Source organism: Rhipicephalus sanguineus, chromosome 1 (genome assembly GCF_013339695.2).
Source record: "Rhipicephalus sanguineus isolate Rsan-2018 chromosome 1, BIME_Rsan_1.4, whole genome shotgun sequence".
Taxonomy (NCBI): Eukaryota; Metazoa; Arthropoda; class Arachnida; order Ixodida; family Ixodidae; genus Rhipicephalus; species Rhipicephalus sanguineus.
The window spans coordinates 316,692,308-316,718,281 of record NC_051176.1 but is presented as its reverse complement, the minus strand read 5'-3'; the positions used below and the strand labels follow the sequence as shown (position 1 = coordinate 316,718,281).

The window sequence follows — 25,974 nt, the reverse complement described above, 5'->3', positions numbered from 1 at the left end:
CGCACCTGTTTTGGGAGCGAAGCAGAGGATGAAGAAGAGAACACATCGGCGCACGTGTTGCGGAAGCCAAGCTGACGTTGAAAAGGACGAAGCGAGCGCACAGCGGTTCATGACGATGACAATTACTGTTCGCACTACCCGGCGCAACGAGAAGCTTAAAAAGCTCCGCTCTTAACAGCTGGTTACCAAAAAGGGGTCCGGGTTATATTCAGCAGATACCCACTGGAACATTTTGGCAAAATTGCACTATCGCACTACGAAGCGTGTTGCTACAGTGGCTAGAATACTCAAGTGTAATCGCCGCCAAGTGACGCACATGGGAAGCGCTGACGCCACGTAGCTATGAATCCGCCAGGTGGCGCTCGCGGTCGCATACACGTCAAATGCGTGTGAATTTGTCTGGGGCAGAGGCGATCAGTTGAGCTCCGACCAGTCCGGAAAGTGCTTTATACGAGTGAAACTCTGGTTCGCAGTGCTTATTAAGCATCTTGGAGGAGTTTGCGCTTGGATGTGGGGACGTTCACTGGCCAGGCTTGCGAAATGAGCCGGCGGCAAAACCATTCTTTTGTTCCCGGCTCTGTGACTGGGAACAAGTCCTGTGAGAAAAAGCTTTCACTGTTCGGCGTGCCGAAAGAAGAGGAGCTGTTTCTCGAGTGGCAGCGGAACATACCCAGAGCTGACAAGCCGATGGAAAGAAGTGCAGCAGTATCTTAGTTGCATTTTTATCCGCAGTTTGTCGCGGCGCTTCGAGCACGTTATTTAAGGTGAGTTGGTGCGCATTGATTGCAGCAGGCCGGTTCTCCTGCCAAGCGCAGTGCCGACTATATTTCCCAATATGCCAATATACTTCTCGAAGCCAGTTCCGAAGAAATGCATGGGAGGAGCCAGCATTGCAGCCCTCGTCGCCCCAAAAGAAGACGTGGCATGGACGGAACATGTTGCCGAAATTCTCAAGTTGTTGAGGCTGAAGAAGGCTGTGATGCTCCACCTGGACATGTTTTGGAAGTCCTGAATGTACCATTTCCGTCCAAACAGTGGGCAAAGCACGTGATCAGCGAGGATCCGCTGCACGTGGCCTACAGCGTTGTTTACCTGGAAAAGACATCAGCCTGCTTCATGCGCTCAAGATGGTGGTGTTTCGATCTGTCGAAAGTGTGACAAAACATGAAGTGTTTTTGCTAGGTGTCGCGCTTGATGTGCGAAGCGATCCATTTTGCAAGAGCCTGCGTGTTTGCACTGGAGCAGGACTGATTGCGGAATTTCCGCTCCAACGCAAATTTGAAGCAATGGAATGATACTATATTACTATGTACCATACTAAGCGTACCGAGTGAGAAATGCTGCGTGTCATCCCTATTAAAAATCCTGGGTTGGTGGATGCTGGAATTGTTGGTGTATATGGTGGAAACAATAGTGTACAAGGTGGAAAGAATAGTGGATGTGGTGGAAGCTGTGGTGGGCATAATGGCTGATGATGGCGACGGTGGAAAAAATGGTGGCAGATGGTGGTGGCGAGCTTCTTTTGGTGTTAAGTGGAAAATGCTGGCTGATGGTGGCGATGCAAAACATGTTTTGGTGGAAGGCTTGCTGAACAAGCTGGATGATGGTGGCATGATGGAAGTGCAGGTGGCACTATATGGGAAATCACTGTTATTTCTAGTGTTTTCCTGTTGAGTGTGCAGAAAAATTTGTTTACACTTCAAAGAAGCCAACGTCGATCATTAGGCTTTCGAGCACGCTTTCTTTTTTTTCTCATGCGCCGTCAATAACCGCCTCACGTTTTGCGGAGCACAGCAGCCGTGAATGTTTACATTTTGCGCGCGTACTTATCAGGTTTACATCCGCGATGTGTTGCAGTATTGTGATGTTTACAAGTCAAGGGGTGTCGGTGTGAACAGCGACAGTAACTGTGTTACATCGCCGCGTAGTTGTCGAGAAGTAAATTAGCTCTGGCTGCGCAATTACCCCTTCCAGCGGGTAAACCAGAAAACAGCTGCCGCTTGATACCGCCACGCTAGAAACTCAACTCTGGCCATTCTGCACACTCACTTACCTCAGCGGCACTTTAAGGCAACAGTGAAAATGCATGCGAAGCTGAAATGCACAATCTTTTACCTTCGGCCTGCGTAGAGATAAGCCCCACCAAGTATGACTTCCACTATCATATTCTACCACCATGATTTCCACCGAAGGTTAGGCCTAGCGTACCGACCGAGTCCGTCTATATGTCATCGGTGCTTCTGGGTACACGATTCCGACGAGTACGAATGAATTTACAACACAGCTGTAGCATGCACCAACCTAAATGAAGCATTTTTTCTTGTGTACGGTGTCCGCACCAGAAGCGATGAGCATCGATGCGACGCGCTTCCAGCAAACGCCTCCAGTTACCAACCGCCGCCGGTCGCACTAGCCAGTACTTCTCTGACTCGTGTGCGAGAACATAAACTTGTCAATTCGTACGCCTTACTGAACTAATATGATCACATATTTTTCCCGCGCACTGTACTCGTTTTTGGCCCAGCTGTTATGCAGTTGTAGCTAATGATACAGCGTCAGATCAGTGCGCTGGCACGGCTGCGCTGTACGTTGCGCGAAAAAAAAAACGCTACAATACTCAATCAGTTGTACGCGCGTATTTATCGAATCAGATTAAAGTCGACATAAAGTCTCTGCACGTGTGGGCCTTTGGAAAGAGCGAGAAACGGCTATTAAATTTGGCAGTAACAGCCGGTAAACTATACCCGCTCCTAGGTCGACTTGATAATTTTTAAATGCAGAGCATTTCTTAGTCGCATCTGCGGCGTCGGCGGCGCTGTCCACACACCCACTGCGTATGCTCGGCTCGTCTCGTGCCGGCAGCAAGCCTCCCTCCCTCCCCTCCTCCCTCCCTCCCTCCTCTCCGTCCCTCCCTCTTTTCCCTCGAACGCGGGCGGTGTCTATATAAGCGGCGGAGCGCGCGTTCGGAATTCAGTCAAGGGCGTCTTTACTTAGCTTTCGCTTGACTTGACGCTTTGCTTGACTCGAGTAGATGCGATGGAAGCAACAGTACCTTCAATCAGCGTCCCACCACTCGTTGAAGGCAACGTTACCCCACCCTCACCGTCGTCGGCGTCAACAACAGCTAGCAACGCAGAAGACAAGGCTGTGAAGAGACGCGCATACGACGCTGAACACAAGCGTTTGAAGCGAGCTGCGGACCCGGAAATTCGTGCACGCTGGAGCCGTTCAAGTCGTACTTGGTGTGCGCATCGTGTAACAATTAAGCATTCCCAAACCATACCCAATTACGCAACATTCACGCGATAACCCCGCCACTCTGCGACGCATTTACTCGAGTTGCCCCCGTGGGAAGATGCGGGCGACTTTTTTTGGACTTACGTTGTGAATTGTAAAAGAAAGCTAGCGCTGTTGCCATTATCGACGTGCCATATTCGTTATCGGCAACAGTTTGTTTGCGTTTAATAACTATGCAAATTTAAGTAGGAGGGGAACATCGCGTCTGTTTCGAGTATGCCACATCATACAAATCTGAAGCCAGACGGTGTAACAGTACGTTGACTAGTCATTGCTACAGAAAGCAGCACATATGTCAGCGTGGCGTAGTGATAATGTACTCGGCTCGGGATCCGAAGGTGTGGGAAGACTTTTTTTTTTCATAAGGTTTTTATTTTTTTTACTAATGTTTTCTACATCACAATGACTTATGTGTGGCAGCTAAGCACGATGCTCCTGTAGAGCCGTTTCACCCTCCGTGATTGTTCAGTATCCATCACACGCCAGCATACACCATATGCTATCATATTCAAACACCATAATCCACCATAATGTGATGGATGGTGGTATCCACCTTTCCACATGGTGGATAAATTTTCAGTAGTAATGCAAATCTGAGGGCTTAACTAAAGGTGCCGGGTGAAGAAACCGATGGTGATTGGCAGAAATCAAAGCTGAGCGCGAATGCACAGGCAGTGCGACGCCTTAGAACCAAGGTAAGTCGCTACAGCAAGTGATCTCCCAAATGAAGAAAGAATACGAGACAATCGAAGGAGCCACCCTCCTGAAGAAAATCGGTCAGCTTCCACCTAAGCAGAAGGCTGCGGTTATTCAGTGTTTTGAGGCTGGGACACGGAAATCTCCAAAGGGCATGCGGTATAACCCTGAATAGCTCCTTAAATGCATAATTCTGCGCATGAAGAGCCCACGGCTGTATGAGCATATGCCTAGAGAAAAAATCTTAGCGCTACCAAGCCGCTGCTGCATCAAAACGTACGTGAACAGTACGAGAGCGCGTTTGGTTTTAATCGTAATGTGCTCTCAGGAATTGCCAAGAAAAATGGCAAAATGACCGAACTGGTGGACTCATCATCGATGAGATGAAGTTGGCAGAGAATTTCGCTGTTAAAGTTCGCTCAGTCGAAATTGACGGCATCGTCGACCTGGGTCCTTTCACTCCTCATTCCGAAAAAAGAGACCACGGTTTGGTGATCCAGCCACTTTCAGAGTCGTAGCACCAGATTTTTGGTGTATATGCATCCCGAGGAAATGTGAAGGCGCCGCTGCTTTCGAAGATCCTTCTAGAAGCCACTGTTCTTGCTGCGAATGCAGGGTGGCCTACGTAACTTGTGACGGTGCGTCATGGAATCGTCCCATATGGCGACAGCTGCAACCGCAATTAAGCCGTCTGCGGCTCACCCAGCTGAAGATAACAGGCGCTTCCCGCGCCTAGTGAAGGCTTCATAAAGGCAGGCTACGAGACGCCGAGTGGTCACGTGGATGTGACGCGAATTAAAATAGCCCATGAACTAGACTAGTGTGCAACAACGCTCAGGGTGTTGCCCGAAATTACAGATGTGCATGTACACCCAAATAACTGTGAAAAAATGAAGGTAAACCTTGCCTTCCACCTTTTCAGCCTAGAAGTTCTCCAGGGCCTTTTTTTTCTACAAATATCGGATTGTAAAAGAGTGTTCTTACAGTGACCACACAGAAAAGCTTGTTGATTTCATGCATCCTCGTCATGACGTCAAGAGTGCCAGATGCCCTGAAGCCAAACTCGAAGGAATCACAGATGTTGAATGGCACCTTAGAGAGCATAAACAAGTGGGAAGCTTGCACAGAATCATACAGGAGAAGTTTTCTTTCAACTGGTACAGCACAAGGGCTGCGTATAAGCTTGACGGCTACATTGGAGCTACTGCAATGCCTGACGAAGGCTTCAAGTGCCTCTTAACATCACTGCCCAGCCAAGATCCGCTGGAGAAGCTTTTTTGTGTAATAAGGAATTCTTCAGGGTGTAACGATCACCCGACGTCAGCACAATTCCTAACAACTGCCAACTACCTCGCTTTCTATAACTTTGTGAAAGCACCTGACTCTGGAAACACAGCAGGCGGTACACTCACATCACTGCTCCAACCAAATGAGGTAGCCAGTGAGGTGGACAATTTAATAGATGCCGGCAAATTGGAAGAGGCCTCCAGTGCACTTGGTGCACCGTCAGAACTGACGGATCACATCTATCCCCAGCAGACCAGTGATGCAAGGTAGGTCTCTTACTTGGCTGGTTACGTTGCTAGGCGCAAGGTCCTAACGATTAAGTGCCACGAGTGCTTCCAGGTACTGCTGACATCAGTGGAGCAAGCAGACAAAGGTATTTCGTCTTTTACGTCGCTCTGTGATCGAGGCGGGCTGCTCTACCCCTTGAAGAGAGCTGTTTTCTTTCATTGAAACCTTGGAAGACACGTTCACTTTGTGCTTTAGCTGGAATAAGCTCCACAAGGACAGCCTCTCGGAATTGGATGTGCAACTTATAGGCTGTGATACACACAAGAAGGACAACCTAGTGAAGTTCTTTATCATGACAAGACTATTTTTATACGAAATCATTAAACAAGGAGCGGACATCAGCAAGAGAAAAGAAGAAGCACTTGAAGCTTCGACGAACAGCATGAAAGGAGCCCAGAAGAAGAGACAGGGCAGCCTGAGTTTTTATCTCTTTTTTTCTAATAAACCCTTAATTTCGAACACGAAAGGACCAAATAAACATTTGGCGAATGTTTATTGTAGGTGTTCTTTCTCCATACTATTTGTGACAAAAATGAGTGAGGCTCACCTCAAGATGGATAAGTAGGCTGGTTAATTTGCATTCATATTTAAAATTGAGAGCAACAAAAGACGAGACATCATCGGGCACCGCTTTAGCGATCGAACACGTTATTAAGAAGTCTGCGAAGAAATAGTCAGGAGATAATTTTTGCAATGTCGCCATACATGTAAGTCGCAGTGCATGCCATCGACTGGGCAGGTTTGCGATACACTGCGCTCACAAGAAAATTAAAAGAAAAGAATCTTTACAGAGATCGTTTAGGCATTAAATGACCTCTTTTACCGCACGACTCAACTATAAATGCGTTAATTACTCGTGGAAAGGGCAAGAGCAAGCAAAAATTAACAACACTAGCGCAGACTTGACAAAAACCCACGGCTACGCCAGCAGCGCGCCGACGTGAAAGCGGGTCCGAGCGCAACCTAGGCCATGAATCACCGACGGCTCTCTGGTCAATATTCTCATTCTAGCCGCTGTAGTGTGGCTTCCCAGGACAACTGAACACAGAAACACATGCGGCCCCATTGTAAAATATTAAACACGCTGGGAAGCCACGCGGTTTGCAGTGCGAGATTGTAATTTTACCAGAATGTTCAAATAAGTATCTGCCGTATAGAACCGGGAGTCCTTTTTAGTAAGTAGCTTTTTTTGTCAGAGATGACTTTTTCGCCTATTTCCCATTCAGTTACGGCAGGCGACCGCTGTCACCGACGAGAGATGGCGGTACGTGCACATGTTCCCAAATTCTGGTGATGTACGCCAACGATGACAGGCATCATCGCAACGTAGCATGCACTTTGTTTCGATAAAACTGACGGCTATGCGTTAACGCGAGTGTTGAGGGACCATAAGCTGCCCTTTCTTCGTCGACGTGAGCATCTGCGCACCACTGCTCCGTTTCGTCGATCCACCTTGTGGCTCAAAGCAAAGACGCTTCCCATGAAATTGATTCCCACAATGCATGGCATCTGCCGGAATTTTCCTATATCGCAGGCAACTCTAGTAAGCAGAAAGACACTGATACTGAAAGGGTACTGACACAAAATTTCGCGGCCGAGATAGCTTGCGGGATCGATTTCCGTGAGCATGCCTATATCATCTGCAAAATATCAACAGCGAATATAGCTTGGAAGGTATTTTAAATGAATTTTGAAGTTTGCGTGAGCGGTCGACATCCTCGCTCTATTGACATCCTCAAAGGTGACCCTCGGTGACCCCTCTACTTTCCTCACGTGACCACGCTGCAACACATTATGATTACGTCATAGCCGCCATTTTTTTTTTGCCCGCGTTCGCTTCAGCAGCCTACTTCTCGGCGGCTACTCGCGAACCGCGTGGAAGTGCGTCACAGTTCTGTGTGCTGACGTCATCGAGCGCTGCACCCGCTAGGTGGTGATAGTGTAGGCATCTATTATGCACTTCTTCCTCATCTCTGCGTTATTGTGATCATCATCACGCGTTTTTCTTTCATCATCATCGTCTTCGGGTGTGAGCTCTTCATCATCGTGTCCGTGGCGCTTGTTCGCTCCCGAGTTCGCGACCAAATAAACGTCGTTCCAACTGAGACGTCATACGTGGTGGAGGTGAATTTACGATCCTCTGTCCTCCCCTTGCCCCGTCTACTCGCTGGAGCTTCGTTCGGGCCGCCGCTCGCACCCACTGTTCCCCAATATGGCGCAGAACCAGCCGGTCGACGCCCATGCCGCTCCCATCCCGGCTCGCCTCTCTACGTCATCAACAACCTCTAGCGTGATCCCCCGATATTCACCGGTCTCCGCAGAGATGATGTGGAGGACTGGGTTGACAATTCCGAACGAGTAAGCTCTACCAATCTGTGGGACGATCCTCACAAGCTGCGTCACGTCTCCCTTTACCTCACGGGTGTTGCGAAGACATGGTTCTTCAACCATGAGATTGATTTCATCGACTGTTCAAGCAGCAGCTTCGCCAAGTTTTCGGCACACCTGTCGTTCGATCCGCTCTCGCGAGGATGACCCTCGATGCTCGCACACAACATCCCGGCAAGTCATACACATCTTATATCGAGGATGTTCTTGCCCTCTGCCGGCGTTTCAACTCATCGATGACGGAGTCAGACAGACTACGCCACATTCTGAAGGGCATAGGGCCTGTTGCCCTGAATGCCCTGGCTGTTCAAAAATCAATCTACTGTCGCTGGCGTTGTCACAGCGTGTCAGCGCCTGGATGAACTTGACTCCGTCCGCCTACAACCGGGCACTGTCGAACACCGTCCTATACGGCGGACCGTGACCTACGCGACATGATCAGGGAGATCATACGCGAAGAACTGCAGTCAATGGGGTTATCGCCACCTTCACAGTGCCCTGCACAGCCTTCAGCAACGGCCTTGCGAGACATCATCAGGGAGGAAGTAAGATCCTTGACCTGTCCATCGCACGTCCAGCCAGATGCTCCTCACCCACCAACGTACGCGCACGTTGGCGCCGCGCCTCCCAGCAGCGTAAATTCGACGTTGCCGCTACCATCGTACGCGTCGGTTGCTGCTGCGTCGCCGGTCCACTTCCGGTCGGTACCAACTGAATCTAATAATAATAATATCTGGGGTTTAACGTACCAAAACCACGATATGATTATGAGAAACGCCGTAGTGGAGGGCTCCGGAAATTTCGACGACCTGGGGTTCTTTAACGTGCACCTAAATCTAAGTACACAGGCCTCAAACATTTTTGCCTCCATCGAAAGTGCACCCGCCGCGGCCGGGATTCGATCCCGCGACCTTCGGGTCAGCAGTCGAGCGCCATAACCACTAGACCACCATGGCGGGGCCCTACTGAATCTCCTACCACCCACCTGACTGCACTATATTCCGGTACACCGAACGCCCTCTACTACCGGCCGTGGCGTTCGTCCCGCCCAACATGCTATTATGGTGGATATCGCGGGCATATCTCACGTTTCTGCCGCAAACTCCAGCAGGACGTGCGTCGTCGTTACGACGTGCGTGAACGTGATTTCTCTACTGGGGATTCTTACGGCCGGCGTTATTGGTCCCTTCCGCAGCAGTCTCCATCTCCGCCCGAGTCGACTGAAGCACGGAGTGCGTACCGATCCGCAAGACGCCGATCACCTTCACCCTTTCGCCGCTCCTCCTCTGCGCTTCGCCCTGCCATGTTTACCACTGCCGACCGTTCGGAAAACTAAGTGATGCAGTTTTTGGAGGAAAAACTCCATTCCAAAGTAGGACTGAAATTCCTCCAGCACGCCCGTTCAATATGCTTTCCGTCATAGTGGAAGGAGTCCTCGTCGATGCTTTGGTGGACACTGGTGCGACATTTTCTGTGGTTCATGCTGACTTGTGTAAACCCCTCAAAAAAGTCACGACGCCTTATAATGGACCCACGCTAGTCGCAGCCCAGGGAAACACTGTTCACCCTTCCGCTCTTTGTATTGCCCGTGTTTTTATAGATGACATCCTTCATTACATTCAATTTACTGTGCTAACCCGGTGCTCTCACGAACTAATTTTAGGGTGGGACTTTCTATCATCTGCTTCGGCCGCAATTTGCTGTGGGCAACGTGTTCTACACCTTACCGACACAGACTCCATGTTAGACGACGACATCTACAAGCCACTTCGTCTGTTCGCTACGGAAGATCTCGAACTGCCGTCACGTCAAGAGCGAATTCTGACCCTTACGTCAAAGGACATCGACCACGGTGACGTCTTGGTGACCCCTTCATCCCATTGCGCTACCAAAGGCGTCAGGTGTGGTTCGCTTTCACAACGGCTCCGCGCCCAGTCGGTTACACAAGAAACATCTCGTAACAGTCTCCTGTGCATGCCTCTTTTCTTTGGGTGACGATTTTTTCTCTTCCTCGAGCCCGTATATTCTTATCTTAGCCAGATTCGTGGCGCCTTGCGCTTTCGACAACTAATAGGCTAGTTCCAGCGTATCTTCCAACGATTTTGGAGAAGCTCTCTCATCAGAAACTCCCCAAGCTAATCGTACTCTTGTGCCGTCTCTGAAATTTCGATCCACCTCTCAAAATAGTCGCGAGTCGTGCGGCATACTGCGTAGCCGTCTCACCATCAGCTCGCTTTCCTGTCCGAAAGTTATCTCGGAAGCCTTCCACTGTGAATCGAAATGGCTTAAGCGAGGCGGCTTTCGCCTTTGCATAATTAGCTGCATAGGTTGGCGTCAGCCTACCGTACACACTGAGCGCTTCGCCACTGAAGCAAGGGCTCAAAGCAGTCGGCCATCGATGCTCCGGCCAATTCTCGCTTTCAGCAATCGTCTCAAGCATATGCAGGTACGCATCAAGGTTATCCCTTCTCTTTCCAAATGTCACATGCAGCTTGCTTGGGTTCAAAAGGAAGCTATTTTCTCTTCCCTTTAACTGCTATCTACTCTAGCCTGGGCGGGAGCGTGTATTCGCTGTTGCAAACGGAGTCGTTCGAGCTCTATCTCGTGCTGCCGTTGCCTTCCTCAGCCACTTCACCTTGTATCCGTCTCGCGCCTATCTTTCTTCCTTGGCCAGCCGCTATCCTCTCGAGCTATGCTGCTCTCTTTTCCTGCCATCTTCTCTCTTCCAAGCTCTGCTTTCAGTCGTCGTTCCTTCGCCTCTATTCCCTTTCCTTTTGGCTAACCCACTTCCGCAGTTCGATTCCAGAAGGAGTCATCTTGTCACCAAGGGCAACTAACTTCTCGAGGTCCATGATGCCCGTCAAACAAAGCATAGCCGCGTGCGCGAAACAGCTGTCTGACTTTTGACTATCGAAACACTCTCTGCACACAGGTTAGTGAGGACGCCATGCAACAAACCAAATCGTTTACGATCGCAATGTAAGCAAATCAAGGCTCTTTGTCCCTGCTTTGGACACACTTTGCACCAAACAGGTCCTGTCGCGCACGCCAGAATATATTGTCAAAACCCCTTTAATGGGAGGCAATCACTGGGCAGATTCCAAGGGCTTACGTATCAGGCCCCCGAAACGCACCACGAAAGCAAGGACAATTTTAGAGTGGGTCCTTCTAGCGCGCCAGCAAACGTCGGTTGTGGTCCAAAGACCGAGTCAGAGCCAAGAGTTGCATAACACAAAAAAAAAATATATTCTCAATTAAGGCAGTACAACTCACAATACAACTCATGGCATGAACAACAATGGGGAAGCAATGAAGTGCGCACAAACACAAGCACTGGAGAATAGTCAAGAGCACGTAAAGTCCTTTCATATTCGCCGGCTTGACGAGTTCTTCCACGTAGACTGTAGCGCTGACCAGTTCCCTTCGTAAGTCGGTGATCGCATGTCTCCTCTCGGCGACGCTGTCTTCAAGGCTCTTCTTAGCTCGCACGGCGTCATTTCTCAGCTCTTCTTCCAAGACTGACCGACTGACGGCACGGTCTTTTCTGGCCGACCGAGCCACACGCTCCTACATGATAACTTTTTCCTTCACTCAACCCTGAACTACTGTCGCCGCGCGCTTATATTCACCTGGGTTCGCGAATTTCCGACATGACTCATTTGCTCACAGCACGGTGGAGGCTTGGCAAAGATCAAAAATGTTCCCGGATGTAGTACGTCTCGCTGCGGTGGACGCGTCCACTGCGGCGGCTTCGCTCGACATGGAACCTTCTCTCTATTTTTCCGGGCTTTGCGCGAGCGCTTGATTGAAGCGTGCTGCCTGTCGGCGGCGCCTTCTCCGGAGTGTGTGAGTGGGCTGCGTTTTGGAGAAGCGACCGTTGCTGGCGTCTTCAATCGCGGCGCCGTACTTTGATGCGCTTTCAGATGCGGTTCAAGTGCTAGTTTGTGCAAATTAGCTTGGACACATTGCATATGGAACGTTTCTAACCAATTACGCGCCATAGTGTCTGAACTTGCACCAGACATTTTAATATCAATGGCTCGCAGGTGCAGTTAGAGTATTTCGCGACTCGGTTAATGTAATTGCACTATATTATGACGGTATCCCTTGTGTAGTTGTCGTTAACCTTTTTTTCAACCTGCAATGTTACCAGAATTCCTTTATGTCGTCATGCTTGCTATGAATTATTCACTGCAATATATCTTCATGCATATGAAGCTGGCTGGGTCACCATTCCCGAGCTCTTAGTTCTTAAATGAAACTTCGTTCTGGCCAGCTGTCTTCGCATGTAATGCGTCAACATTGCCTGTACTTGTCTCTTACGAATACTTGCAGCCTCCTCAACTGTTTTTTCTTGCTAACTGGAGAGTGCAATTTTTTCTCCGTTACACGCGCCCCTTTCTCTGTGTTTTATGTTACCGCCCCCTTGCATGTGTTACTACTGCCGCAAGCCGCGCCGGAATGTCTGGGAACGTCCCAGATTGTAGATCATTTTGTTAAGATTGCGCACATGACGCGAATAGTCAAAATTATTCCAGAGCTTGCATGACCACCATTGATAAGTCTCGAAAGTTCGATGCATGGTGTATAAAAGACGGCGCGTCCCAGCGATCATCATACTATCGACGGCCGACGCTCTGTTCGCCGCTATCAGTGTGTAGTGTGTATTGCTGTAGTTTGACTTTCCGGTTGCCGTAACAAGTTCGGCCAAAGAAGGAGTTTCATCTTGGACACGCCGACTGCTGCCTTCGTCGACGTCACGACTCCGTGACACTATATAGCGTTACCGTTATTTCGAAAACTTACACTTGTGAACGAGTAAGCGTGAGTGTGAACGTGAATGAACGAATGAATGCATGTTGGCGAGAGTAGATGGGACTATGAAACTAAGTGACGATTACCTGTATCTGTGAGTACGACGAACGTCATTGAGTGTGAGAGTAGGTGAGGACGATAGTCAGTGAGTTCCGCTAAATTTCCACGCATGTCAGTATGAATGCGCGACGACGGAAAGTAGGTGATGGTCTCAAACTGCAGTTCTATGCGCCTGCCTACAGCTTTCTAACAACGCAGTCGGCCGACACATGAGTAGAAAGACGGCAGTTGTCCACTCAACATTATATGTTGAGCAAGAGAAACATGTACTGAACAGAAGATAAGCAGCTTGGTATGGGCAGTTGCGTAAGTTCTGAGCCAATTACGCAGACCGTTCTCCTTCACAGTGAAACTTGATCCTTTACAGACTCGTCCTTCCAAGACTTTGTGGATCACCCGTGCATGGCCGAGATCAAGCAGCGATCCGTCTTTATACACGTAGACGTGCCTGGACAGGAGGACAACGCCACCGAACTCCCCAGCGAGTGAGTAGCACTTGTGTGATCTACTGAACGAAGCGCACAATTTACTGCGACCACACAAGAGGTGACGTGGCAGAAGTACAAGATGCATACGAGAGGGAAGACTATGTGCAGTTGTAGGGCACATTGAAAATACATGACTACGTAAGTGTAAGAGTTGTCCTTAATGCCACACAAATACGGAAGCATCGCTCTTCCCACAATACGTGTCAGGCTTAAAATTATGTGCACGTTTATGAACCCCAGCACGTCGAAATTTCCGGAGCCCCCCACTTCGGCGTCTCTCATAATCATACCGTGGTTTTGGGAAGTAAATGCCCAACAAATAATAATAATATTATTATTATTATTATTATTATTATTATTATTATTATTATTATTATTATTATTATTATTATTATTATTATTATTATTATTATTATTATTATTATTATTATTATTATTATTATTAGATAGTTAGCGCAGTCAGAGCAGTGCAGTTTCCCCAAATTTGTTACGTAAACAATCGCGGATGCGTACAGTTCTGCATCTTTTTCGCTCTTGGATGTCAGCTTGAATAGGTTACGAATAAGCAGTATCGCGTTGTGTCTACAGGGTAGGCACGAATTTCTCGGCGAAATTCTCGGCCATGAGGCCATATCATAGGTATCATGTATTGAGGTACTAGGTGGAGAAAATATTTCGGGCTCCTTTTGTTCCTCGTTATATTTTAGTTACACAGTTTCTACAGCTAGAATTCCTTGGCGCTAGTAGTAAGATGACTGCTGAGTATGCAGCTAAGATGAATGCTAAAGAAACAGATATAAGGCGAGTGCTTACAGATTCAAGAAGCGCAATTCTAAAAAAAATAAGCTTTAGGCATGTATTGTACATCTTTGTTAGCGCTCGCACAGAACACTAAACAACTGCTAAGCCACGAGCACAATCTCTGTATCACATAGACAATCAACTGGTGGGCGTGATGTGAACCTGTGCCAACGCTGGATAAATAAAGGTCATATATATATATATATATATATATATATATATATATATATATATATATATATATATATATATATATATATATATATATATATATATATATATATATTGCATACTTGTTATTGTGTTACTTTTACATTATATCTCTGCTTCGAAGCTGAAGTATGTATTCTCCGTGCTACTTTTAGAAGCTCTGGCTCGCAATACGTAAAATCTTGTAGTGTGGCTGTGTATAAATCAAGTTCACGTATGTTTTAAATTACCTCTTCGATTTCCTAGGTTTTTTTCGTGACAGTAGTTCACAGACTTTCACTTCATAGTGATACGCGCTATACCTGTGACAAGTTAATTTAATCAAACAGCAGAAGTAGGTGTGCTCAAACAAGTTTGGGACGTTTCTCTGCTATATGAAAAAAAAAAACACTAACATATTCAATGAACACAATATCACTCATCACGACAACATAAAAGTGCTTGGTGAAGCTGTGCTGCAAATGCTCGTCACATTTACATTTAGTTTATTATCTCTAAATAATTTGAAGGATGCCATTGAACATATGTGCACAGGCTAATGTAATAAAGCACAGCCTTGTAAAGCTTTGGCGTATCTTTTTGTAAACTTCTATGATCTAAACACAGTTAAGCCAAAACAGTTTTGAGCGTAGTTTGTAAACTGTCTCACAAGGCACAACTAAATGTCGGAAAGACTCTATTCCCCTCACTGCAGTGATGTTCGTTTTGTAATGTAATTTATAATGAAAAAAGAAAAACTAACCTACGTTTCGAGACCTGTTCGGCCTCTTAATTTTTTTAATTAGAAAAACTAATTTCTAAACGTGGCTCAAGTCTATTTCTTCTTATATTCTTACCCAGCCAGACAGATTTTTGTCGAATATGTTCACCTTTAAATTTATAATTTATAGTGATTCACATGAAAACCATGATATGAAAACGAGCCGTACAGTAGTGGGCAGATTGATTCTGACTGCCTGGAGTTAAAAGAAACGCAGGCGCAGCCTTGAGGAAGACAAGGCTGCTTGTCGAAACATTTGCTCCAGCGGCGCCTCATGTTCACATATTTTTCGTCTCTTCAAGCTTCCGTCTCTCCCTGACATTCAGACGCACATCTAAGCACACGAGTGTCCTTGCATTTCGTTTCCGTTGAAATGTCATCAGCGTGGGTGGGAATAAAACCAGCGTCGTTGAGCTCAGCAGTGCCACGTAATGTAACTAATGCACGGAGCTAGTGTTGAATTTCAACGCTATTGCAGTGCAGATTGCATGACGCCGTAGACAGCTAATGCTCGTGCACGCACCCCTCCATGAGATGCCTGGTAAACCATTCACAAATACAGCATTGTAAGCGTGAGGTTCAAGATGACCTGTTGCAGCAGACGTTCACATATTTCACCGCACTTGCAGAGGGGAATTTCGGAGGTAGTCATCCCGTCGTTGCCTGGCAGCATGGAGGAAGGAAAAATAAGGAGAGGCCCTGACGTCACATTCGTGAAGCCTCCACATCGCAAACACCCGCATCGCCTCCTAGCGAAGGAGCCTCGAAACATTTCGCGATTTGCGCCGTGTCGTTTGCAAGCGCATACGCGATTCGAGCTTTTTTTTTTTTTTTCGCCATGCAAGCGGCGCCGCGGCGCAGTCGATTCACGCATGCTGCTCCTTGTTTGTGTTCTTTAGGAAAGCTACGCAATGCCCAGCTGTTGGGTATGATTGCGTATACCCGGTGCAAATCGCGTGCACTGCGGAAAGTACCGGGTGTCACTTTTCATGCGTACAGTCGAGTGCATAATTTTAGAGACCACGGGAGCGCGTGCCGAGGCGCGTCGCTGCGCCTTCTGGCGGCTGCACGGCTCTGTCCGGGAGCGCGTACTGCGCACGCTCGTCCCATATCACCCAGCAGCCTGTCCTTTCGCTCGTTTCAACGGCGCGCATCTCGAAACGTGGCGGACGGTGCAAGGTGTCACTTCTGTAGTCGCTGTGAAGACAATGGAAAAGGCCGAGCGCTAATGTGACGACAGCACATCATTTGCGGGTTTCGGCGTGCTGCACATAGTGCACGTTACTCCTAGGCGATCCGCGGCGTGATCACATTTTGAATGTCGAGTTAGGCAATCAATAAGCTCAGCCAGCAGTGTTGCCTTTTGCGCTCTCATTCGCCGAACTAACGCACGTAGTAATACTCGGTCCAAATATCATGTGTCTTTGAACATGCATGAAACCACCAAACGTCCAACAACTGCAGAAAAGAGCCGAGGAAGAAAGGTGAAAACAAACTCGGTTTATTAAGGATAAATCCTTTATTAAGGCCGCTGCGGTGGTGCAGTGGTTTCGATGCTCGGCTGCTGACCCGAAAGACGCATCTTCAAGTCTAGTCGCGCATGCCGTATTTCGATAGAGGACAGATACTTGAAACTAGTATACTGAGTGGACGTTAAAGAACCCCGAATGAGCAAACATTCCCAAGACGTTACTTTGGTGGAGCTCTATGTCATATCTATATAATAAAATTTATTTCTCTCTCTATATCGTGGTTCTGTCACGTCGAGAGCCCGCACTTATTATTGGTAGGAGTCGAGCCTCGACCCAAGAGTTTCTAGGATTCGAATTTCAGATATTCATGTGTCGTCTTCTACTACTCGAACCATAAACCCCGATTGAAGTCAACCCATTAATTGGATGCATTATAGTAGATTAAGACAAGTAAGCGTGAATTAATGCGGATTGAGACGTGCAAGAGATGTCATAGGCTTTCACTTTCGAGTCTTTTCATATTTGGGGGTATCTGGGAATGTTTTTTCCGGAAACCAGAGAAAATCACGGAGGTTGAAAGGGGCGTCACCGCTTTCAGTATTTCAATAGAACTCTACCCATGACATATGCACGGAACATTCTCGAACGCGAAGTAGTCGGGAATTGAGACTGCCTCCATTAACATCCGTCGCTCGAGCATCAGCGTGTATTCTGGTATTCTGGTCACGTTGTTTTGTAAAATACTGCAGTGAATTGCAGGCGAACACATTTCAGTTCGAAGTGCTCAAATGTTGGAGGCCCCACAAGGAAACAAAAGTTAATTCCTTAAGCTGTTCGACCAAATACCTCGCACGGCGGCACGCCACTCCTTTTGTACACATTACTCACTGCGTGGAAATGCGATTCTTTATTATAGCTCTCTCAGAAAAATTGGGCACTCAGAAGGTTCACGCGTGCTTGCGACGCAGGCGCAGTACCATTTTGTCATTTTTGTCAATTCTTTGCCTTGTTTCGTGGTCTTTCGGGCTTGGTGACGATAAGAAATTATCTCGTACAGCAAAGGTTGAATGGCAGCATATCGCGGCACAGCCCAGCTATTGGACAGCTATTGGACAGTGCCATTCTCGAAAGAGTATAAGATCGGGGGTTTCAAGGCCCCCACATTCGTCTTCAAAAATGTCGCCACGAGTACCAGCAAATGAAAGGAGACGCATCGTAGAGTTAAGCATCCAAGGCTTTTCTCAGCGGGTCATCTGCCGGCTCCTTCAAAGGTCAAGAAATGCGGTGAGTCGTGCCATCCAAGCGTACCGACAAACAGGGGGGATCAGTGACAGAGACCGTGCTGGAAGGTCAAGATGCACAGATGACGAAGTGGACAGGCTAATTATCGCCGCCGTAGTAGCTGATCCCCATATATCAGCGAAAGGCATAAAAGATGCATTGCATCTCAACGCGTCCGTCTGGACTATCCGTAGGAGGTTGGCAGAAGCAGGGCTTGCCAACTGCGTCGCGGCCCAGAAGCCCCACATCACGGACAGGCAAAGATCCATGCGACTGCAGTTTGCGCGTTCTGTGCAGACATGGGGATCAGAAGAGTGGGGAGAAGTCGTGTTCAGCGATGAATCAACGTTTTCAAGTCGCTGGGATCAGGAACGGCGAGTATGGCGTCCAATGAACTCGAGGTAACATTTGCGATTTGTCTTCTACATTAATGTCATCCTTGTACTATTTACCATTGAATGTGTAGAAAGAGTAGTGCACAGGGTAAGTAACCGCAGCTGGTAAAAATTAATGGCAGGTCACCCACTACAGTGCGCCTTAATTACGTTGTGGTTAAGGCATGTAAAGCCCAGCACTTTATTGTCTTCGAACTTGCTGTAGAACGTTGCTTAGCTTTGATTCTCTTTAAGCTGTGTTACTTCTTATTGTGAGCAGCTCGCCAAACTTAAGCACCTTAGCCAATGTGTGATGTTTTTTTTGTATATTGTACCTCATTACCTTAGAAAAATATAGTTGAGTTTGCGAGGCCTTCTGGAACGCACTGAGGGTGCCTTACCAACATGTCGAATATTTCGCACCATCTTGGCGATCTCGCATAATTAAAATTTCATTATATGGATCTTCAAGTAAGACGAAATTGTTCGGAGATAAAGTGACTATGTGCCATTGTCGTTCTTATAAATCCGTGTAACCAATCCAGCATTTCCTTCCTCGCCAGGTATTCACCACAGTACACGCAGTCGGTCTTTGCCAGTGGCCGATGCTCTGTGAGTGTCTGGGCCGCCATGACCAGGGAAGGACTTGGACCACTGGTTCTTATCGATGGGAACCTTTCAGCCTCCACGTACTCCCTTATAATAGAGAGAGAATTGCTTCCTTATGTCTTGAATGGGCCGTTCAAGGATGGTTGTTTCGTGTACCAGCATGACAGGAGCCCGATTCACACTGCTCGCAGTGTGAAATCTTTGCTTGAGGGCCTTGCTGTTCGCACATTGGAATGGTCACCTGTAGGAGCGGACCTGAGCCCCATTGAAAACGTCTGGGGTCTCGTGAAACGCCGACTTGCGGCGCGGAATCTTGGAAGTTCAACGAAGGATACCCTATTCGCGGCCACACAGGAGGAGTGGGAAGCACTTCGTGCACGCCCCGAGATCGTGGCCGCGCTTTACAATTCGATGCCATCTCGTGTGGCGCAAGTGATTGCCGCCGATGGGCGTTTGATTAAATACTGAAAGTAGTGATCCTTCCTGGATAGCAGTTATAGCTATCGTTTTCTTTTTTTTTTTCTGGCTTATAAGAATAAACTGTTTATTTATCGCGTTTCCTGGCTATTCATTCTGGACGCGCGATATTCAGTGGTTTACCGCATACCACTTCACGCGCGATATTCGCACCAAGAAATGGGGCTGGCATAACGTCTCCGAGACAGAGCACAAAATTCATCACTGCAAGATGAGCATATCACGCAACTCCGTTTGAGAAAAGCTGAGAAACTGCATGTTTTCCGCGCTGCATCAAGGAAGAAAGCGTACTGCATGGCACGCTCGAGCCATGCTATTACATTAGAGGCATTTTCGCCGCTATATTATCGCTCGGGAGTACCGGTGCTTGCACAGCGACTGCAGAAGTGGCACCTTGCGCCGTCCGCATCGTTTCGAGATGCGCGCCGTTGAAACGAGCGAAAGGGCAGGCTGCCGGGTGATATGGGACGAGCGTGCGCAGTACGCGATCCCGGACAGAGCCGTGCAGCCGCCAGAAGGCGCAGCGACGCGCCTCGGCACGCGCTCCCGTGGTCTCTAAAATTATGCACTCGACTGTACGTACATGTTCGCTTCATTGCTGATCACTAATGCATGGTATTTGCATGCGAAGCTCTCGGATGTGCGCTCTGTTGCTTCTTACTCATTGTGTCAACTCAGAACACACGTGAACTTTTGTTTTTGGCGTCTGACGCGCCGTACATAACATGCGCCGAAGGCATCGTACGTTTTTAGAGACTGTGTCGTTCAACGAAAGGGCAATAAACTTATTATGTTTTTTTCGCACTACGTGATGTGTGTATTGTGCGGTGTGCGCTCGCTGCGTGCTTGTTGTTGTGTGCGTACTGGAATTACAAACTTTACGTGCACGATCGCGTATACAATACAGCGGTGTCCTCTTTTCGACGTGAAGTTACGTCAACTATAGGTTGGCGTTGCGCCGAATAGCTACTACGCTCACTCCATATACACGAACAAAGAACCGCTAATTCGGCAACAGATCGGGAAATCGGGCTACGAGACAGGGAAGGCCTAACGCCCAGCAGAACGCGTAAGTCACTGCTAGGTGAGTTCGAATACGATGATGCAGGGGCTGAACGTTTTTGATCACGGCACGTACCCGTATTCTGTACTGTTGCACAAAAACGCTCCACGACGAATTTCAGCACGCAGCGCTCGGGCCTGCCACGCACGAACAGCCTGGTAAACGTCTGCTTGCATCATTTTACTGCGTGCGAACCGCACAATACGCGCTAAGTTTACGCCGGGATTACAAATCTGCGCAGAAGCTAACCACCGCGGAGAGCACGCCGCAGGGCGTCTGCTGTTTTGTTTGCCCCATACCGGTTTGTTTGCCCCATAAATCTGACGTCACTTCTGCCACACTTTTCGCAATGCATTGATATACGATAGGGCCTCTCCTTAGTATTCCTTCCTCCATGCCTGTCAGTCCTAGAAAGAGAATAATGACATCACCAGATATTGACAAACATAATCAATGAATATGAAATTTTGCAAAAGTAAACATATAAACGTAGTGATCTTAAAATAACAGCGCAAAAGACGACGGACGAACACGCAGAGACAAACGTTTGTCTCTGTGTGTTCGTCCGTCGTCTCTTGCGCTGTTAATTTACGATCATGAGCAACCAAATAGCCCGATTTACCGCCACTGTGAAACGTAGTGAACAAGTAAACAGCAGTTTGTTATACATATATGTAAACCTACCTTATAATGCATGTTGTGTCACTCGGGCTACCTTCTTTACAAGGCGTGTCATGTAACAGGTGCCTTGCCCATTGCACACAGCTGTTTCCTCGCGAGGCCAGGGGTGCTATGCCGCATGGCCCGAGCTTCTCGGGCACACAAGTTTGCTCCGAGCTCGCATTACGGCGGTCATGACGGGAAGACAGTGTGGAGCACGCGATAGCAGCGTTGATAAAAACGGCTACATGAACGAGCATGACGTCACAAACGCATTTGCGGCGGTTTTCAAAGGAACACCGCGTTCGAACGTCTTAGCGCCGCCACTCAGTCAACATTTTGACAGTGGAGCGACGTCAGCGTGATTGTCGCGCTATCATTTTGCCAACTGATCATGGCGCCTCCGACGGGCGTGTTCGTGGGCGTATGTCCTCTTTCAGAAAGTTATTTCGTTCCACCTGCAGCATCGAAATTTCCACTCTGGAAAGCAACGAGGGCGCACACGCAGCACTCTGGAGCAGCTCGTTTCGCTTCTCTAGAGTAATACAGAGAAATAAATGGACAGGTTACTGCTATACTTGCATTACGCGGCTGAATATTTTTCTGTAGCAACGAATCGGTAGAAACAATGTCTCGCCGCAAATCCCACCAGGGGCGCTTGCTTCATGGCTGCAGAGTGGTACGTCGTGAGCGCGATGAAACTGAATGCGATATATCGTAGCCACGTGATGATATAACCTTTAGTTCTTCGTGCGTGTGTGCATAGTCTGTGCGATTAGGCTCATAGATGAATCGTGCCGCTCGCTAGCGTTGCGGCTTGAGCACTGCTCCTCGGCAATAGCAAACGCAGTGGGCGAACCCGATCTTCGCCGCGGGCGTCTGTCAATCAAATTGACTGACTCGCGAACTTAGGCACAAACTCGTTGATGCTGAAAAGGCCCCAGTTCAACTCGTACCTCTCATAGTGCCGGTGTGCCTGTCAAGTGTTTCATGCGGTGGACGCTACTCAGCAGTTTCTTTGCATATAAAATAATTTGGTCTGCATGCACTACTTGTACAAGGCTGGGGCCATCGGAGGAGCTTGTGATCACATAGCTTCTTCCAGCTTTTTACGTCGCTCGTCTACTCAGTATGCTTGGCCTGCTTCGGAGTAAAAAGTCACAGTTTCGCCGCAACGGCGAAGCAATGAATGCGATAGCAATAAATTGTAATGTAACGCGATGAACGGAAAGCAGCTCAAAATTGCCAGCGCGTCGCTCGAGCCCAAAGGACGCACAAAAAGAACGCACGCAGGACGAACTATAATGCGTCACAGCTCGACACTTGAAGCGCACTGCTCAAACATGAAGCAGGACGCACGAAACGAACGAACAGGTACACACAGGACGAGCGCGAACTAACTGTCACAGTTGTTACTTATTTCTGTTTGAACAGCGCGCTCCTTTCGCAAACGCGGCCGCTGCAGCGAGCGAAGTGACCTTCGTACGCTCTTTGACTTCAGCACGGACATCGCGGGAAGAGCACAAGACATACAACCCCCCGCTCCAACCCCCAGGCCGCCCCCTTCTTTCCTCGAGATAAGCGCACGAAGGCGACCACGCCATGTAGGGCGAAGAGCAACGGCGTTCGCAGGAGCAGGGCGACGATATTTAAAGGGCGCCACGCGCGCACATCGCGCCATCTATGTGGTGACTAAGAAAGCGTGCTGAAGTAAATGGTGTATATAAATAGCTCGCCGTTAGCAGGCTGAAAGACGTTGCTCTTCGTGGCCTAACGTCTAACGCCGCGCGCTGGGAAGCGAGAGGTCGCCCGTTCGATTCCGCGTGTGGGAAAGTTTTTCTCAAATATTCTTCTTTGTGTCTTTTAGATATATTTATATATGCACATATACATATACAGTGCATGACGGCGGCGTCGGGGACGGCAAAAATGAGTTAACTAATGAGGTAACTAACATGATATTAAATAGCCATGTCTTAATTATTATTGTTTTAATTACCACGACACTAATTACTCACGTATAATTCGCAAGGTTCTGAATAGTACAGAGGTAATTAGCATAATCCTAATCAGCACGATCCTAATTAACACGATCACGGTGAGTGAAGTCTTTGTTAACTTGGCTTTATTTACACGCTCCTAATTAGCGCCGTGTTAATTAGTATCATCCTAATTAGCTTGTTCATAGCTTTACACGGCTTCATTAGCATGGTCTTAGCAAGACGTGGCTTACTTAGCTCGGCCTTAGCATGATTTGGCTTAATCAGCTTCGTCATAGCATGTGTATAGTGGTTTTGGGACGTTAAAGCCCAGATATTATTATCATAGCATGTCCTGACTTAGCTACGTATACCACCCAGCCAATTAGCTAATCAGCCGGGCGCACGTGCTCGGGTTGCGAGCAGACGAAGAAGAGGACGAAGAGGGTGCGCGCCGGCCGAGCAACGCACTAGAATGTACAGGGCGACTATCAGGGGCATACCCAAGGGGGGTTTGGGGGGGGGGGGGGCAACCACCTCCCCCGAAAATTTTCAATTTTGCTTGCGTATAGGCCTAGTGCGCTGCAGCTTTGAACCGAACAGGCAGCGCCACCAGACGCCCGCGGCGGAAAAGTTGGAATTGTTTGTTGCACCCGGGCGCGCAGTCACGGTAGAAACGCATGGCTCCTCAGTTTCAGTTTGTTTTCAGTTTCAGTTTATTTACTTTCATACAAAACATACATGCTTACATAAGTATACAGAAGGAGGTCCCAGAGCATTTGGCTGAAGGAAGTAAAAACGTCGCAGAAGTCCGGTACTTTTTCGTACTTCTGCGTGCATGACTGGCACAACAGCTGTAGGAACACCGTGCGGAAGCAACAAGCTTTAAAATTATGCCGGTTCCCAGAAAAGTCGGACGAAAATGAACGACAACTCTACCGCAGCTGTGCAGCGCGTAAGCAACGCCTCGAATTCCTTTTATAGGTGTCCTCACTCTCTTCTGCTTTTTTTTTTTGCCTTTTATTATTTATAATTAATGTATACACACACTTACAGGGACACAAAGAAATAGTAAGATAGCAGGCTGGCAACGGCTACACAGAGGGGCAAAAAGCCTGTCTGCGTCTTCTGCTCTCACGCGTTATTTCTTGCCAGCCAGAACGGCGAGAAGGGGGAGCCGGTGCGGAATCAGACACGCATTTGCAGCGTCCTCTTCGTTGAGAACGAAAAGAGTTCGATATGGCTCAGCACACGTAGAGCATTGAAAAAACAAAAGCTCACCTCCACTCGTACGTCGTAGTCCACGGTTTTCAATTGCGCTATGCATTTCCCAACAATGTCGGAAGATTCCATCGCGCACATCAATTCTTCTTTCAGACCACACACTGATCACTCGCGTGCAACCCAGGTGAAAATGTGCAACTGGGAATCCAACTGGGTTCAACTGGTATTAACTGGGATCAAATGGTCCCAGTTGCAGTCCAACTGGCCCCAGTTGGAAACCAATGGGTCCCAGTTGATTCCAGTTGCAACAGGTTCCAGTTAGCAGCTGGTCCCAGTTACAACTCAACTGGTCCCAGTTGATTCCAGTTGCAACTGGTTCCAGTTAGCAGCTGTCCCAGTTACAACTCAACTGGTCCCAGTTGATTCCAGTTGCAACTGGTTCCAGTTAGCAGCTGTCCCAGTTACAACTCAACTGGCCACCAATGGGAACCATGACCAGTTGAACTGGAAGCAGCTGGTCCCAGTTGGAAGCCCTAACCAGTTATATTGGAAGCAAGTGGTCCCAATTGTGCGCTGCCTGGAAGGGGTTGTTTTACCGAAAATAAATAATGAAAATAGGTGTTTTTCTCGAATAGTCAGGCCTTCACCAAGTGCCCCCCCCCCCCAAAAAAAAAATGAAAAAAAGATTCCTGGCTACGGGCCTGATATCCAGGCTCCAAATAAACAGTGATTCCGCTTCATTAACCGCGGTCGAGCAGAGCACTCGATCGGCTTCTCATGTTGAAACGAAGATCATGATCGAGCGAGGGTGACGAGACACACGTGGCGCAACGAAAGGGTTTTTCAGCGCCGCTTTACCGTTCGGAAAAACTTTGCCGTCGTGGTTGGCACGTAGCTTTTCTAATCATGCCACTTTGATAATCTAATCACGTTAACGTACGCTGTCAGCAACTCGCGCGGCTATGATGTTATAGAAAAACTGCGTGTTGACCACGACAGTACAGTGTCTCCGTACCTGCCCTGCGGTAAACACGCACTGGTAAAGCACACTAAAGAAAAATGTGCAAACGCACGATGCAATTGCGAATGAATCGACAACACAGCAGCGCCTAAATAGCGAAGGTGTTGTTAAACACCATAGAATAATAACATAGAAACCGCCATGAGACCGCAACCGGCATAGAAACAGCCGATTGACCAAAAAAGTGAACCGGTGCGCGGCGTGGCGCCAGAGATGCTGCGTGTTAATTGTTATGAACTTTTTTTTTTTTCACGTTCCTTGCTTCTACAGAATGTCCTAACCTGAATAATATTAAATTTACAGCAATTTATGCTAAGCAAGACAAGTAGCGCTATAAAAATACCATAGAGTTAATCTCTATGAAAAATACAGGCGAAAATAATGTGGTGCAAACCAGGTGCAAATGTCGTGCGTCCGGCGCGCCATCCGCGCTCGCCCGATACGAAGACAAGCCGAGCTTGCGGCCAAGCCAGCCAAGCTAAGCCAAAAAGTTGACTCGGCGCACGCTTTGTGCATACTTTGTGTAATCTCGACACGTAAGCCTGCTTACACGGTGTTTGCTTTAGTGTATTTCCGCGACGAGAACGTGAAGGCTATGTTCAACGTGCACCATAAGAACTCAGCCACAAATGTCTTGGATTATTACTCTACAAAGTGGCACCAAGAATAATGGCAAGACGAGCAACAAGCTTACGTCAAGGCCCATGTGCTCCGATTGTTCGGT

At 48.1% G+C, this 25,974-nt stretch overlaps 1 protein-coding gene across 6 annotated transcripts in view; it reads left to right on the top strand.

Annotated features, from left to right (window-relative positions):
• LOC119379463 (uncharacterized protein ZK1073.1) overlaps positions 1 to 25,974 on the top strand; it is a gene marked incomplete at its 3' end in the record, with an annotated part of 493,970 nt that overhangs the window by 265,535 nt on the left and 202,461 nt on the right. For all 6 annotated transcript variants that reach the window (XM_049411988.1, XM_049411986.1, XM_049411989.1 and 3 more), the window contains 1 exon segment: positions 13,199 to 13,316. In XM_049411988.1, the coding sequence (XP_049267945.1) occupies positions 13,199 to 13,316 (118 nt within the window).